The 18,490-nt window shown below is 40.9% G+C and overlaps 1 protein-coding gene across 21 annotated transcripts in view; it reads left to right on the top strand.

Moving 5' to 3' along the window:
• The window catches only part of ROBO2 (roundabout guidance receptor 2), a 621,912-nt gene that overhangs the window by 489,482 nt on the left and 113,940 nt on the right, over positions 1 to 18,490 (top strand). For all 21 annotated transcript variants that reach the window (XM_089773474.1, XM_089773465.1, XM_089773469.1 and 18 more), the window contains 2 exons: positions 3,913 to 4,037; positions 15,573 to 15,744. In XM_089773474.1, the coding sequence (XP_089629600.1) occupies positions 3,913 to 4,037; positions 15,573 to 15,744 (297 nt within the window). The remainder of the gene's footprint in view (positions 1 to 3,912; positions 4,038 to 15,572; positions 15,745 to 18,490) is intronic.

Here is an 18,490-nt window from a genome sequence, read left to right as displayed (position 1 = left end):
GCAAGAGAACCAAAAAAGTACCGAGTAAAAGAACCAGTGAAAGATAAAAAGGCATTGTTTAAAAAATGGAAGTTAAATCCTAGTGAGGAAAATAGAAAAGAACATAAACTCTGTCAAATTAAATGTAAAAATATCATAAGAAAAAACCCCAAAGGTATAAGAACAGCTAGCCAAAAACTCAAAAAGTAATAGTAAAATGTTTTTTAACTACATCAGAAGCAGAAAGCCTGCTAAACAACCAGTGGGGCCCCTGAATGATCGAGATGCCAAAGAAGCACTCAAAGACAATAAGGTCATTGTGGAGAAACTAAATGAATTCTTTGCTAAGGTCTTCATGGCTGAGGATGTTAGGAAGATTCCTAAACCAGAGCCATTATTTTTAGGTGACAAATCTGAGCAATTGTCCCAGACTGAGGTATCATTAGAGGAGATTTTGGAACAGATTGATAAACTTAACAGTAACAAGTCACCGGGACCAGATGGCATTCACTCAAGAGTTCTGAAAAAACCCAAATGTGAAGTTGCGGAACTATTAACTGTGGTTTGTAATCTATCCTTTAAATCAGCTTCTGTACCTAATGACCGGAAGATAGCTAATGTGATGCCAATATTTAAAAAGGGCTTTAGAGGTGATCCTGGCAATTACAGACCGGTAAGTCTAACATAAGTACCTAGCAAATTAGTTGAAACTATAGTAAAGAATAAAATTGAACATAATTTGTTGGGGAAAAGTAAACATGGTTTCTGTAAAGGGAAATCATGACTACTAGAATTCTTTGAGGGGGTTAACAAACGTGGATAAGAGGGATCCAGTAGATATACCATACATAGATTTCCAGAAAACTTTTGACAAGGTTCCTCATCAAAGACTCTTAAGTAAAATAAGTTTCATGGGATAAGAGGGAAGGTCCTTTCATGGACTGATAACTGGCTAAGGGCACGTCTAGACTACATTTTTCTTTCAAAAGAAGATATGCATATTCGGTGCGAATTTGCATATCTTCTTCTGATCGCTTTTTCAAAAGAGGTTTTTTTCTAAAAAGCAAGCAGTCTAGACGTGGCTCTTTCAAAAAAACCCAAATCCTTTTTTGAAAGAACCCTTCTTCCTCAAAAAAATGAGATTTATAGCATTCTTTCAAAAAAGGGTGTTTTTTTTTAAAAAGAACCACATCTAGACTACTTGCTTTTTTGACAAAACCTCTTTCGAAAAAGCGATTGGAAGAAGATATGCAAATTCACCCCAAATTTGCATATCTTATTTTGAAAGAAAAACGTAGTCTAGACATGCCCTAAAAGACAGGAAACAAAGGGTAGGAATAAATGATAAGTTTTCAGAATGGAGAGAGGTAACTAGTGATGTCCCCTAAGGTCTGTACTGGGACCAATCCTACTCAACCTATTTGATCTAGAGAAAGGGGTAAATAGTGAGGTGGCAAAATTTGCAGATAATACTAAACTGCTCAAGATAGTTAAGAGCAAAGCAGATTGTGAAGAGCTTCCAAAAGATCTCACCAAACTAAGTGAGATGAAATGGCAAATGAAATTTAATGTTGATAAATGTAAAGCAATACCCATTGGAAAAATAATCTGAACTGTACATACAATATGATGGGGACTAATTTAGCTATAACTACTCAAGAGGGAGATCTTGGAGTCATTATGGATCGTTCCCTGAAAACATCCACTAAATGTGCAGCGGACGTCCAAAAAGCAAACAGAATATTAGGAATCATTTAAAAAGGGATAGAGAATATCTTATGCCTCTATATAAAATCCTGGTACGCCCACATCTTGAATACTGCATACAGATATGGTCACCTCATCTCAAAAAAGATATATTGATATTGGAAAAGGTTCAGAAAAGGACAACAAAATGATTAAGGGTTTGGAATGAGTCCCATATGTAGAGAAATTAAAAAGAGGGGAACTTTTCAGCTTAGAAAAGAGGAAACTAAGGGTACGTCTACACTGCACAGCTATTTCTGGATACCTCCAGTATCCCAAAAGAGCTATCCCACATCTACACAAGCTGCCCATTATTTCAAAATATTTTTCAAAATAATGGGTGCTCTATTTCTCCATCCTGGTATACCTTGTTGTACGACGGATAAGGGATGGCTCGAAATAGCACGTTATTTCAAAATTTGGCTCTGTGAAGATGCGCCAAATTTCAAAATAAGCTATTTCAAAATACATTCAAGATGAGATACACAATTTGCATGGCACAAATTGCATCTCTTATTTCAAGTTTAGGGTGCTGTGCAGAAGCACCCTAAAGGGGAATATGGTAGAGATCTATAAAATCATAACTGGGGTGGAAAAAGTGAATAAGGAAAATATATTTACTTGTTCCCATAACATAAGAACTAGGGGTCACCAAATGAAATTAATTAGTATCAGGTTTAAAACAAACAAAAGAAAGTTTATCTTTAAATCAGCCTGTGAAACTTCTTGCTCCATTACTTTATAAGGAGGTTGTAAAGACCTGGACTTTTACAGGGTTCAAGAAAAACGAGATAAATTCATGGAGGTTAGGTCCATCAATAGCTATTAGCCAGGATAGGTAGGAATGGTGTCCCTAGCCTCTGTCAGAGGCTGGGAATGGGTGATAGGGGAGGGATTACTTGATGATTCCCTGTTCTGTTCACTCCCTCTGTGGCATTTGGTCTGACCCAGCATGACCGTTCTTATGTTCTTATGGAAGAGATCTTTTGGAAATGTAAAATACTGTGAGCACGATCATAAAACTCCTAAAGAACACCAGGAAAGATTATTATCTAAGGGGGGAGAATTTGCACATCATGCATTTTAATTGTGTCTCTTCATTTACTGCCCCAAATTTATCCTAAATTCAGCTACCTTGGTTCCATCCTCCTCCATTCTGACTTCATTACTTCACATCTCCCTTTCACTTGTTTCCCCACTGTTTCTCTCAGAAGTCCTTTCTCCTCTTCTTATGCTCCCCTTTCCCCATGTCAATTCATAGTCCATTCTGTTTTCTTTAACTACTTACTTCTGGCAACTTTTTTCCTGGTCTTGGTCTTGCACGTTTCTCCTTCCTCATGAACTGCTGCATTCCTTCCACCTTCCTCCTACTCTCATGTCTCTTTGACATCACAAATGTCCCCTTGTCAGGCTTGTCCCTTCCTTCTGTCCCCATTTTCTCTCCTCTCTCCTCTTCCTGTTCTATATAGGATGCCTGCTACTTCTCAATATAGATCACTGACATCCATAAATGTTTAGCTCCTGCTGCCTTCACCTCCTTGCACTCATTGAAACCTGGACAATATCTCATACTACACCCCTTCCCACACATATTCTGCTTCCACTCATCCCTAAAGGACCCTAGGGGAGGCATTGGACTTTTCCTCTCCTGCCTTTGTGACTTCTAGATCCCTCCCTCCCACTCCTTTCTCATACATTATTAAAAGTGTGATGAGATGGACTGAAAAGGATATTGGGGACAGGCCAGTTTCATACCCTGGGGCACACCATAGGAAAGCACAGTGGTCTCTATATGTAAGGTATAACAGTGAACTCTCTAAAGTGTAGCTGTTATTGGAGTATCACTACTAGTTCAGGGGAGGCTTGAAGATAACGTTAAAACATAATCAGCTTCTGCACCATAAAGAGCTGATTGTTGTTCCTCAGCTTTTGTTAACATCAGAGCTTAAACAAATATGTATGAAAGTAACACTTTTTTTTACAGCTGATGGAGATCTTACATGGAGATGTGTTCTTTTTTGTCTCCCCCCCCCTTTGGTATTTCCTAATTGTGTATACATTAATTAATGAATGTCCTCTGGCATGAAAATGCATCTACATAATGCTAGATTTCCCCTTTGATATTATTCATTCCCTCATTGTGAAATCTCTCTTAATTTTATATCATGTTTTTTTCTTACACTGTAGCTCCCCCACAGTTTGTGATAAGACCACGAGACCAAATTGTAGCTCAGGGTCGAACAGTGACCTTTCCCTGTGAAACTAAAGGAAATCCCCAGCCTGCTGTTTTTTGGCAAAAGGAAGGCAGCCAGGTGAGTCAAACCTTTCATCTGAATGCTTGCATCTTTTTTTGAAATTAGGTGTTACTCAATGGTTTTAAGGCACCTCATTAATTTACTGCCTTTCACGTGTTCTGTACCCCTTATAAAGAGATATTTTCTGCTTCGTTATATTCCATAAATGTCCTTTAATAATGTTATTGAATATGATGCAGGTTATACTGTACTGTGAAGCATCTGGAGGGCAACCAGGTTAAGGTCCCATTGTGCCAACTGTTGTACAGACATATAGAAAATCCCAATCTGTACTCCCCAAAAAGTTTTCAGTCTGGAAAACAAGACTATAGGTGGATGGGATAAATGTGATATGGAACAAAGGATACAAAAATAAGAGATTGTACACAGTACCTAGCCAATCAGGAACAGTAATTGCAACAGGACACCTGTGTAATCATTATCAGGTAGCTATAGATCTAACTGCCTGATTTGCATTGACATGCGTGAAAATACATGCAAATGCAGGTTTTAAATGTATTGCTATTTGCCTTCATAAAGCTGGCATGCACAGTTTCTGAAGCCCATTTTGGAAAAATTTCCTCCAGAAATAGTGAATTTTGGACACCATGTTGGCTGCTCTGGGCCAATACTGATTCCCTTAGCTTTAGATTTGAATGTGATGCTCGCACAGATAAATCTTTACATGGGTTTACAATGTTGTTGTTTGGCCAAGACTAGTTATTGCAGAAGATATGCTGTCTTGTTGTCTGGATGATTTTCCTCATGTTGTGTAACATTTAGCTGACACAAACAGAGGCCCTTATTCTCTCCTGCACCTGAGTTCTACTAAGGGCGGGAGAAACTAAGGAGTGTCCTACCACTGGTGAACTTCTCTGCTGCCCATCTGTGGACAGTTGCAAAGGGCCCCAATCTAAATAGAGACGGTAGCCCCAGATATTGATGTAATTTTTTTTCCTGGAGCCAAATGAGATATATTTTCATAGGTAACCCTTCTGCCAGGTGCTTAATGAAAGTTAGTAGGGACAGATTCAATATGTTGAGAATCCCTCTTGGAGAATAAAATATTGAATTTAGCCTCTACCTAGAATTCTGGTAGAAATAAATAAATCTTCTTCCAGTTGCCCTACGCAGATAGAAATTAACTCCTCCCCTGAAGCACTCAGGTAATGTGTACAAGTATGATAGTGTGCAAAGTACCAACACTGCGCTCCCACCTAGCATGGGTATGAATAGTAATGTAGACAGCAAGACATGGCTTAGAAAAGTAAAGAAGCACCAGAACCATAGCAGGTATGTACCCTACACAATTTTCTTCACGCTCAAGCAACTCCTCCCCAATCTGCACTGTCTCCCCACCTAACCGTTGCTGGAACATTTCTCCGCAACAGAGAAGCTAGCTACACAATGTAGTGTGGATGCAGCCTGTTTTTCACTGCAGCATATAGCTACACATGTCCTACACGCTACCACCAATGTCAGAGTTTTTATGCAAAATAAGGGATCTTTTTATGGGGATGTAGACTCTTGGAAAATGTTGCAACCCAGTAATAGTCAAAAAAAGATTAAAGCAATCAGGTAATCTGCAGTAATCCATTTAAATCCCTTCCACCAGTCTTAGTGAATTCCCAGTAGCCCTAGGCAAGAGTTTTCTGATCACTAGAGCCCTGCATGGATACAAATGTCTATCTGCAGATATGGCTATCCATGGATAGGCATTGATATCCATGGATAGACATCATAGACATCATAGAATCATAGAGTTGGAAGAGACCTCAGGAGGTTATCAAATCCAGCCTCCCCAAGGCAACCCAGCCAGGGCTTTTTCAAGCTAAGACTTAAACCCCTCTAGGGATGGAGATTCCACCACCTCCCTAGGTAACCCATTCCAGTGCTTCACCACCCCTCTAGTGAAATAGTTTTTCCTAATATCCACCCTAGACCTCTCCCACTGTAAATTGAGATCATTGCTCCTTGTTCTGCAATCCATCACTACTATTAACAGCCTTTCTCCATTATCTTTGGAACCTCCCTTCAGGAAGTTGAAGGCTGCTATCAAATCCCCCCTCGCTCTTCTCTTTTGCAGATTAAACAAACCCAGATCCCTCAGTCTCTCCTCATAGGTCATGTGCTCCAGCCCCCTAAGCATTTTGGCCACCCTCTGCTGGACCCTCTCCAATGTGTCCACATCCTTTCTATAGTGGGGGGCCCAGAACTGTACACAATATTCCAGATGTGGCCTCACCAGAGCCAAACAATGGGGAATAATCACTTCTCTGGATCTGCTGGCAATGATCCTCCTACTGCACCCTAATATGCCATTAGTCTTCATGGCTACAAGGGCACACTGTTGATTCATATCCAGCTTCTCATCCACTGTAATCCTCAGGTCCTTTTCTGCAGAATTGCTACTTAGCCATTCGGTCCCCAGCCTGTAATAATCTGTGGAATTCTTCTGTCCCAAGTGCAGGACTCTGCACTTGTCCTTGTTGAACCTCATCAGATTTCTTTTGGCCCGATCCCATATCTGTCCAGGTCACTCTGGACCCTATCCCTGCCCTCTGGCATATCTACCTCTCCCCCTAGCTTAGTGTCATCAATCTCCACAGGGCTCTACTCCCAAGAGACACTGGAGAGGAACATGCACCAGCAGCTCCTCCCAGCTGTGTGGATATACCCCCCCTCACTCTACCCTCAGTAGGACTGTAAGACTCCATACAGGAGATGCTGTAGCAGGAGCAGGGTTAGGGGTGGTACAGCTGCATGGCTGAGAGTATTTGCCAGGAATGCTGGCTCCCAGAAATGATGGGACCATGCTTCTCTCCATTGGCCACAGCGTAAAGGGAGTAGAACCTCACAGATCAGTGGATATCAATGGTCATCCATGGGCATCTGCATCTGTGGGTACCATTTGCATCTGTCAAATGATCAGAGAGCGCTTGAGAGTGGAGCTCTGTGGATAAGTGGATACTGATATCTATACACAGATATCTGCATCCACAGGTAGACATTTGTATCTGCATGGGGCTCTACTTTTTACATCATTCCACCCACAACAAAACTCAATCTTGGTTTGGGTTAGTGAATATTAATAATCCAGTGTTCTTAGCAGCTCTGTTTCTGGGACTGTTGAAGCTGCTTGTCTAGTCCCACCCTGAGCTGCTGCCACCTGACCTTACTGAAATCACATCAGCTTAGTCACCATTCCTCAGCTCTCTGTCAAAGGAGTCTGTTCTGCACCATGTAATCATGCCTTTATAACAAGAATGTGAAATAAGAATGGAGAAAATCTGCAGAACTAGCATGGGCTATCCTTTAAAAAAGCTCATCTTCTCATATGAGAATGTGGGCTGGTATGACAGGACACAGAGGTCCAAAGACATCTTTGTTGCTGCACATATTATTTAAGGCATCAGTCATGCAGAAGATTTACGTTAGTAGAGCCTCCTACCTTTGCAAAAGTGCACCCCCAGAGCCACGAGGAAATGAATGGAGTACAGCACAGGCACAACGATCCACTTACAGGATCATGACCATCAGTATCCTGGCGCTTTGGGGTTGTACAGCTACAAGAGTACATTACTGTAGAATTGTTACGTTGTTTACATTGATTCTTCATCCATTTGATTTATCCTTTTATGTGACATGGAAAGTAGTTCAGTTCTAACCATCAGATATGTGGTTCTGATACTTGCAAAATGCAGTACTGCGGGTCTCACTACAGAACAAAATTATTCCAGGAGGAAAATATAATAGCATTTTGAAATTAAACCATGAAGTGCTGATGTGCTAGCAAACATTCAAAAACCCTTCCTGTAGAAGGTTTTAATAACATGGTAATGTTTATGTAAAGTGGGCTTATGGTGTCATGCTTGAATCTAATAAAGTGGACATCCATCATGTTGTAATAAAGAGAAGAGCTTCTAATTAAAGTAGGGCATCATTTGCAGGATTAAAGTCATTTAGTGTAATTGAAAAGTGTTAATACTCTATTTTATCCTCTTCCATTGGTATCACTTCAAGGGTAAAAACATTTTAAGGTGAAAATGTGTCTTCTGTCTTTAATTGAATGTTATTACCTACCGATTGTACCATGTTGAAGCTGCTTAATTACAAACCTGGAAAATTAATTATAATATTGAGAACCAGATCCCATAGGGTTCGAATGTTCTTTTTTGGCAAATAAAGGCAACATAAAAATTGATATCCTCATGTTTATAAGCAAATCTTGAAACATAGCTCAATGTGATTCATTATATCCACATGTTGTTCTTAATTGAGCAACAATGAAGAAACGTAGGTTAGCTAGGTTAATGTTACCATCCTAATACAAACGTTCCAGGCTTTGAAGTGAGACATTAATCAATTAAGGAGCAGAATCTCCACTTACTGTATTTTTAACAAGGAAATGAAAAGCATGGTAATTTGGCCATAAGGGTGGAGGGCACTTTAACACTGAGTGTTTACTCCTCATTTGGACTTTCAGTGCTTTCCTTGCTCCCTGGGGTATGTCTACACTGCAGTTAAAAACCCTGAGGCCGGCCCATGTCAGCTGAAAGGCTTCCAGGACGCAGGTTAAGGGGCCGTTTAAATGTAATGTAGTTGTTCAGATCTGGGCTGTGGCCCATGATCTGGGATTCTTGCACCTTTCAGATTCTCAGAGCCTGGACTCCAATATCTACACTCAATAAACTATCTTCCTTGCAATGCTGCCATTGGGGGTCATTATAATATTGTATAAGCTTTGTCAAGCTAACCCATTCCAGTGGTTACAGGATATTCTTCATCCTGAACCTGTTCCCCCATCCTGTTTCACTAAGCACAGCCAGCTGGAAGGGAGGGGAACAGTTCCCTCTGGAATTATCCTTGTGCCAACTTGTGCCTCAGCAGCTGTTCCCCTCTTTTGTATTCGGTAGCCTTTCCCCCAAAGCTTGACAGCAGCACTCCAATGAAATGCAGCAGCTAAAAGCGGTGAATTTACTCTTCCTAGTCTCTAACTCTTAAATAGTATGGGCAAAATTAATCCCCAGTGTCACTCCGTTAACTTCAGTGGATGTAAAGCAACTGAAGTCAGTGGAATTGCGCAAGGGATGACTGTGACCTTTTGTGGCCCAGCATATCTCCATCATGCCTGAATGAGCAAACAGTTTATTTGAATCCACTTACTTTATTTTACATTCTTTCATATTTACTCTGTGGTCCATTTATGGCCATTTATAATCCATGAGGGCTGTCTGAAAGGTGCTGAGCCTCATCAATTCCCACTGAGGTGCAGAGTTCACCAGGGCTTGATGCCTCTCAGGATCTGGTCCATGCTGAAGAAGCAAAGAAAGATGGTCACATAGTCAGAAATTAATACAGGCACATAGTCAGAAATGTAACAGTGAATGGGATTATAAACCCCAATTTGTACATAGAAGGAAGAAAGGGTCTGATCCTGGATGGGCTTTGTTCCTTGTGTTGCTATTTACAAATCCTCAAGATGATTGAGGAGAGGCTGCAAAACTGCCAAATCAAAATTCTCACTTCCCTCACTGCATTTATACCTACTCTTCATTCAGTGCTTACCTGCACTGCAGAGCCTTGACTAATATACAAGGAGTCCTGTAGCACCTCATAGACTAACAGATGTATAGGAGCATAAGCTCTCGTGGGCAAAGACCCACTTTGTCAGATGCATGTCTTAACATGCATCTGACGAAGTGGGTCTTTGCCCACGAGAGCTTATGCTCCTATACATCTGTTAGTCTATTAGGGAATGTCTACACTAGCCCCCTAGTTTGAACTATGATGGCTAATGTTGGCATTTGAACTTGCAAATGAAGCCCGGGATTTAAATATCCCGGGCTTCATTTGCATGTTCCCGCGCGGGCGCCATTTTTAAATCCCCTTACTTCGAATTGACTGCCCGCGGCTACACACGGCAGTCAGAAATTAATCTGAACTAAGTCCTTAGTTCAGATTAACTGTTACACCTCATTGCAGGAGGAATAACAGTTAATCCAAACTAAGGACTTAGTTCAGATTAACTTCTGACTGCCGCGTGTAGCCACAGGCAGTCAGTTTGAAGTAAGGAGATTTAAAATGGCGCCCACCCAGGAACATGCAAATGAAGCCTGGGATATTTAAATCCCGGGCTTCATTTGCAAGTTCGAATGCCTACATTAGCCACCCTAGTTTGAACTAGGAGGCTAATGTACACATACTCTAAGCTGCTTCAGGACTCCTTGTTGCTTTTGCAGATCCAGACTAACATGGCTACCCTTCTGATACTTGACTAGTATAGCTATTCAGCAGACCCTTTAACACAAGGGCTGTGTCTAGACTGGCCAGTTTTTCCGCAAAATCGGCTGCTTTTCCGGAAAAACTTGCCAGCTGTCTACACTGGCCGTTTGAATTTCCGCAAGAACACTGACGATCTCATGTAAGATCATCAGTGTTCTTATGGAAATACTGTGCTGCTCCCATTTGGGCAAAAGCCCTCTTGCGCAAATCATTTGCGCAAAAGGTCCAGTGTAAACAGCACAGTACTGTTTTCCGCAAAAAAGCCCTGATCGTGAAAATGGAGATCGGGGCTTTTTTGTGGAAAAGCGAGTCTAGATTGGCCACGAACGCTTTTCTGCTAAAAGTGCTTTTGCGGAAAAGCATCCTGCTAATCTAGACGCGATTTTCCAAAAATGCTTTTAACGGAAAACTTTTCCATTAAAAGCATTTTCGGAAAATCATGCCAGTGTAGACGTAGCCAAGGAGGAAGAAAGTTTTGCTGCCATTGTTACATCACCTCCCCAAATAGCATTAGCTAAGCCAACAGACAGGGTCATCTTTAGGGCAGGTTGATTTTTCTTTTGGGCAGGTTGAAATTTCTTATGAGCAACACCAATATTGAAGTAATGTATGGATGTGCACCATATAAACAAAATAAGATATAGATATAGATATAGATATAGATTATAGATATACACACACACAAAGTCTATAGGTGCGGAAGAAAATATATTAAAACAGGGAATAGTTAATAAGGAGCAATGTTTGTGATACTTAATATGAAATCAAATAAGAAAAGAAAATTAACACTACCCTTGGCGTACACATATCATCCTTTCTAACAACTCAAGCCAGTAAACATACCAAAAATATGTATTATCCACACATAGCTCTGCCTTAAGATGCTAAACAAATCTATGAATCAACTAGAAATAGTCGTGCTCTCCTTGTAAATACTAATATTTACTGACACTGGAAAGGAGAGTAAAAGGAATTCACTAAGGCTTATGTAGTTTCTCTGGAGAATGTTTAGGATCCATGCTATACAAGAACAAGTGAAACAGAGACTTCTAAAAACAGATAAAAGTTCTCCTGGTTTGAAACTTTCACCTTGTGTGTGTCTCCAACTCAAACAGTAGAAGGCCCAGAACAAGTTAACACATGGCTTCAAGGTTTGTAGACAGATGCATGTTTCAAAGAGCTTGCAAATAAGGTTTGATTGTACAAACTAGCATCACACCCAGTACTGCTACTTCTAACTCATAAGAGCCAGAACTCTACCATGTAGCAAAAATCATGCCTTAATGCAATGCAATATACCACGTATTAATTAGAAACACAGGATTTTTTAAAAAATCATTAAGATAAGAGTTTTAGATATCTGCAACACTCCAAAAATTCTGTTAAAAGAATCTTTTTCTTTCCTTAAGCCATTAACACCTCTGTAAACTTTGTTTGAAATGTAAGCATGCCTATGTCCTGGCATACACACACCCTGCATGATTCCCCTCTCCCTGCAACCCAGACAAACAGAGAGGACTGCAGCAAGTGTAGGGACACCTCAAGCAAACTCCCTCTTGCCTCCACCTCACCCTAATGCCAGCACCTCCTCTTTCCCCCTCTTATCCCTGTGTAATTTGCTTCCCCAAGTCCAGCTGGGGGCTGGGATAAAATCCCACTTCTCAAACTTGCAAGCACCAGCAGCCTACCTGGGAGACAGGACACAGCACAAACTCTTCTCCCCTCCCCTACCTCACTCCAGGAGAAACAGAACAAACGTACTATTCACTTCCACCTCACCCCAATGCCAGCACCCACCCACTCCCACTTTCCCCCACCTATCTCATGCAGTCAGCTTCTTCCCAACCCCCTTCCAAGCCCAGGAGGCTTGAGGAGAAGTGCTGGGTTTCTGCCTCTGCCCTTCTCTTTCTCTCTCCTTGGTCAGATGGGATTCTCCAAACGTTCATCCCCTCTGGGATTCTCCAAACGTTCATCCCCTCCCCTCCTAGCCAGTTACTCCCTCTGCCACCTCCTCTCGCCAAATGCCTCTTCCCTACAACTCTCCCTCCCAGTCACTATTCCCTCCTTCCCATCACCCCTCTTTGTCTGATCTGGGAGCTCCTTTATCTGAAGCAGGCAGCTCCCTTTGAAGCTGCTGCTCAGCAAGATGCCCCCTCCTCTTGCCTGTCAGCTCTGCTCCTTACCTGCATAGGAACTCTGAACCTCTGCATGGGGCTCATTAAAGGGCTGTGCAGTCGTGTGGCCACACAGCTCACAGGGAACTTAGGTATATAATAGGTGCCAAGTTTCTAATAATAGGTGCCCCCTGGCTCTACCCCTCTCCCTTCCCCCATGTCTTTACCCTTGTTCTACCACCCTTCCCCCTCCACCACTCTTCCTGCACTCCTACCCTGCCTCTTCCCTGCATAGTTCTGCCACCTCTCCAGGTGTACCGTGTTCTCACTCCTTTCCCTTCCCCTACAGCACTCTCTGATTCCGCAAAGCATCTAATCTGTGGCAGGCAGTAAGCACTGGGAGGGGGGAAGAAGGGTTGATCAATGGGGCCTGATCATGGGCAGGAGGCGCTGGAGGGATGGGAAGGTTCTGGTGGGTGGGTGAGTGGGTGGCTGACAGTGGGTGCTCCAGCCCTAGAGTGTGAACCCCTCCACGCCATTCATCATATGCAAGAGGTGGCTCTGCCAACAAAAGCACTCTTCTGTTGGCACATTTGCGACTACATTGAGGGGTTTGCCAACAAAATGATGTGATGCAGGGGCTGCAAGTTTTCCCAAAAGCATCTACCATTAGCCTAACTTTGCACCCCTAAAAGTGAATGATAAAACTCCCCTTGAATCCTTTTGGAACAGTTATAGTGAACACTCAACACTGAAGACCATCCTGCAAGTTTTGATTTTCAGCTTAGTACCAGTCGGCAAACTTTAAAATCTGAAGTTTTTCAAGCCACCATTATTAGAGAGCTAAACAAAATTACCTCACCCTAAAGCAGATAACTCTGTCTGGGATTGGGCAAGCCAGGAGGTACAGGGATAGGACACAGGAGACATTTGGAGCCCCACCCCTCTGAGGGCAACAGCTTGCTCCCCAGTGCCTTCCTCCCTTCCTGCCTTCAATCCTCGTCTGGATGTCGTGGGACTCCAGCTCTCAGCCCTAGGATGGCAGCACAGCACAGATGTTAAGATTGGTGATGGAATGGTAAGTCTGCTGTGAAAAGTGCCACTCTGACATCTGTGCTGCTCTTGGCCTTCATAACTGGATGCTCAGCCAGCAGTCTCTGCTCACCACACTCCCTTCAGAGTGAGGCAGCAGTATATGTATTTGGAGGGCAGGAGAAGGAACATAGCAACTACAGACACAAAGAAGAATGGCATGATTAAATAGGGTTAAGAACCACTTAATAATCAATAGCTTACATTAATTTTCCTCCCATGCTTGGATACGCCACTAGTGTTAAAAATTGTAATATTTTTATAGGAATTGGTTCAGTGTGTTTTACTTAAACTAGTTCATAAATCATGGTTCCATCATTATGTTGAGTTAGTTAATTCAGGCAGTTTCCCCCCCTTACATACTAACCTCTCATCCTAACTCCTAATCCTCTCCCTTATTCCTCTTTTCCATCCCCCCTGCCAGTTTCATTAATTTGTCTTTCCCTGAGTGCTGTCTCTCCACTCTTCTCATCCCTTTTTTCTTCTCATCAAGGCCATTGTCAGCTGTCATCACTTTTCTCTCTAAAATTTGCCCCCAGGTGCTAAAGCCCTGGTTCCAGCATTGATTATCTTTTTGCATGATTTTTTTGCATTGATTACCGAATTCTCTACTCTACTCTACTTTCCCCAATTCTCATCTTTTTCCATTAAAAGGGTATCAGCTGAAACAACTCCCCCATTCTAAATGTACTACCCTATCCTCAAAACTATTCTCTCCTTGCCAATTTTCACATCAAATTTATACTCCTTATCCCGCCTTCAAAGTTCCATGTTGCTCTGCTTCTTGTCTATGTCTCAGGTTTAATTTCCTTCTATTCCTTCTTTCATGTCCCATGCACTGCCAGCCCCTCTTTCTTTATAGCCTCTCTTGCCATTTCTGCTTCTATGCCTTGTTCAAGCTGCTACTTTTGCCAGGATCAAGTATTAATTGCCAAAAAATCTCATTTTCCTCTTTCACATCTCTACTCACAATTCACTCCTTTTAGGTAGCTTTCTAATGTGCACTCTAGTGTTATCTACTCCTAACCTAATGCCCATCTATGAATGTTTTTAAAGTGAATTTCAGAGTTAGTAAGGTACACATGAAACAAATTCAGAAGTAACAACAAAATACATATGAAAGAAGAAATCATCCACATTTTTGTTGAAAACATTCTGCATACCTCAACTCCTACCAGCAACACAATTGTATGTTGTCTTTTTTTCAGTGATGCCATATCTAACTTAAACTACAAGCTTCTCAAGGCAGGGAACATTGCTTTATTTTGTGTCTGAAAAACAAACAGCAAGACCTATGTATACCTTTGCTACTACAGGTTGAATCTCTAGAGTCCAGCACTCTCTGGTCCAGCATGCTTTTAGTTAGCCGGATGTTCACTTGTCATGGGTATGGCCAGTGCTTTTTTTGTAAGTATTCCAGGGGGAAGTTGTTGAGCAAAAAAACCAAACCAAAACAAAAAAGCCGAAACTGGGGGGGGAGGGGGAGGAGGAAAGTTGTTGAGAAAAAACCCCGCGGCAGGGGCCGAAATGCTGTTACAGCCCCTTTAAGAGCCACGTATCCCAAGCGGGCTTCCATTGGAAGCCCAGTCACCCCAGGAAAAGAGGTGTCGGTACACTCAAGGGGAATTCATTTAAGTTATGGAGGGAAAATAGGTGCTGGTACGTCGTCCTGGGGCGTACCGTCACTAAAAAAGGACTGGGCGTGGCCAAGTTTCCCGCAGTCCCATAAAGTTTGTTTACAGCCACCAGTCCTGGCTCTCATTATTCAGTGCAATTATTAAGCTCTTATTTGTCCCTAAATGTCTTCTAAGAGCACAGTAAGCTGTAGAAATGTTGTTAATGCTTCTAGACAATACTGACCTCCCGTGGTTCAGCAAATTCTCTGTTTTGGCACCAGTCAAGTCCCGAGGGTGCCAGACTAGTGAAGTTCAACCTGTATATAAATAGTCATGCTCTTTTCTGTTTGTATGTAATGCTTGTAAAATAAATTATTGTGCTCTTGTGTAAGGGAAAAGCAGTGTTCTTGTACTTTGCACTAATGTAATTTGAATTGTCTTTACAGAATCTACTCTTTCCAAACCAGCCTCTCCAACCCAATAGTAGGTATTCAGTATCACCAACAGGCGACCTCACTATTACCAACATTCAGCGATCTGATGCGGGCTACTACATCTGTCAGGCACTGACGGTTGCTGGGAGCATTTTAGCAAAGGCTCAGCTGGAAGTTACTGATGGTAAGAAATGAGGATGACTATTGTTTTTTTTAAAACCATTGCACTGAAAAAGCTAAAATATAATTTGTAAATATAGACATATTAGGTCCTGTCTTGTCAAACATAAAGATTTCTGTAGATTATAAACAATGCAGTGCAGATTCTTCTTCAGTAACACAAAAACATGGATACAGGTTTGCATATTATTTGAAAGTTGGTACATGTTTAAAACAGTCAGTAAAAAGGAGGGACACACCAACTCAGAATATAATTAGTGTTAAGGGACACTGTTCAATACACTGGAACTTGAAATCTAAGATGTCAGTGTTCTAATCCAAAATGTGCAATGGATGGTTTTATACTGTATAGAGTTCAAATTTAGGAATACTAGGTTCAGTTCCCAGCTGTGCAACAGACTTCGTTACCTTAGGGTAGTCACTGAGGGACATATCATCAGCTCATGTAAACTGGCATAACTCCATTTAAATCTATGGAGCCATGTCTGTGCACATCAGCTAAGGACCCTGGCCTTTAGTCTCTCTCTGTCTCAAATCCCCATTTGTAAACAGGGGCCTGTAATACTTCCCTATCCTCATAGGACTGTTTTAAGGATAATTAATGTGTGTGCTCAGATACTGACATGATGGGAGTCAGACTGACAGATTGACAAATACTACAACACATTGTGACTTGACACTAGCCATTTCACCACTTTGTTTTAGAAAAATATTTGAAATATATTCTTTCCTAATTAGTGCATATATCTCCTTCAGTTTGATCCCATGAATCCTGTTGATGTCAGTGTGAGTTCTGTTTATGGATCTAAGGCAGAATTGGTCCTTTACATTCCTACAGAAAATTTAGCTGAAATCCTGATTTGCCTACCAGGTCATCGCATTTCCAGGCCTTATTATTCCCTATCTTAACTGACTCATTAAATAGCTCCTGACAGACTTTGACTCATTTTTACTGTTAAAACTGTTGTTACATGCACAGATTCACTATTACAGCTCCCTCAGAGACCTGCCTACATCATGAAAGTTTGAAAAGATGTCTAATTCTGAATAATCTGGCTCTTCACAAAAGCATATTCATCACAAGTGACAGGTAGAGAGGTTCAGACACACACTGTAGAGGTTTGAACATGAATTTGATGCCTTTTTTTGTTGTTTTCCAAAAGCTGTCTATATTTTTATGACAAGGACAGATAATTTCTTCCTTATCCTTGCATCTTTACAAGCACATGGTGCATTTCCTTAAAGTAGTTTCTGGGAGATTAAAGCCTCACCTTCGCTCTGTGACCTCTTTAAGTCTTCCTTTTCTCTTACTCTCTGTGACAAAATGATGCATTTTCATACAATTCAAATTTACATGTAGATTAAAAGGTCATTTAAAATTAATGGAATGGCAGTATTTTTTAATATCTGTCCATGGCACAGCCTGATTCAATGCTGTGGCTGTGATTGGAATAAATAGAACACACAAACATTGGCTGATAGGACATTGAGCTGTTAATGGTTGCACCTGCTGTTGCTGCAGAGATTTACTGCAACTGGGGCTGAAAGGAGCAAGTCGGGTTCAAGGATATCAGTGATGAGAAATTCTTCCTTTAGACAGACAAGGCCTCTGGTCTAGCTTAATCTTTTTTTTATTTCTGTGTATGAAAAAAAATCATCATTGACCTCTTCTGCATGTGCATCAACTTATGCACCCAGTCAACAGAAAAGCTCATTAAGGTGTCGATGGCAAAAAGCAAACTCAGCTTGAACTAATTACATTCAAAGGTATTTAGCATTCTACATTCCTTAAGGAAGCATTCAATCGTGATTGTATGACTAAAGGAATGAAAAATCTGCATTCTTCAAATATCTCCCAGAACCTGAAAGTTAGGACAGTCACTGTAATATACTTACATGATTATTTTATCGAAATATGAATACATTATTGAGTTGAGCGGTGGATAACGGTCACGAGGAATGTGCAAAAAGTGTATACTGTAACTGAAATTGTGAAAGCACCATTGTATTACAGATAATATTTTACATTGCCTTTAGTTAGAGAATTAGGCATAAATATCTAAATATTCGTTGTCAGCTAACTCTGAGTGTAAGTTATAGAAGTTAGTATATTTATGAATAGAGAAATCTAATTTCAAGTTTTAAAAATATATTAAAATTAAAACATTTAAAATATTAGCCATATATTTAAGTATTGGCTTTCCAGTTTTTGGCTGGTGATTCCAGTTTTATTTCATAGCCCAGAATTTTTCAGTTTGGTTAATGATTTAATAATAGTGGCGAGCCATCATTTTCATTTTGAACACATTTTTGTTTGATCCCAGAGTAATTTGGATTCAATTGAAATTCCAATACAGAATGAAAACATATGTCATGTGCAGAAAAACAAGTGCTTAATTATACCATATATAGCAGTGTTTCAGTTGTTACATTTTTGCACTTAGAAGTCTTTACTAGAAATATTTTTAACTCAAGTGTTCCTATGAGAAAAGATTACTTGCTGTGATGAAATGTGCTGAGTTGAGTGATAATTTTGCTGATTATGGACTGTGCTAAGAGCTTTCAGTATATTTGAAATTCAGATCTTGTACTGTCTTGAAAGATCATCACATAAATCCAGTGCCTAATCACATCTGGAAAAGTAAAATCATTTTTTTAAAAAGGAGGCAGTCTTTGCAATCTTTCAAAAGGAAAGGTACACAGTCTTAGTACAACAAATAAGTACAAACTAAAAGCTTCCATTTAGTACT

The sequence above is a fragment of the Pelodiscus sinensis genome, chromosome 1 (genome assembly GCF_052426305.1).
Source record: "Pelodiscus sinensis isolate ZL-2025 chromosome 1, ASM5242630v1, whole genome shotgun sequence".
Classification (NCBI taxonomy): domain Eukaryota; kingdom Metazoa; phylum Chordata; order Testudines; family Trionychidae; genus Pelodiscus; species Pelodiscus sinensis.
This window is presented reverse-complemented; position numbering and strand designations above follow the sequence as displayed.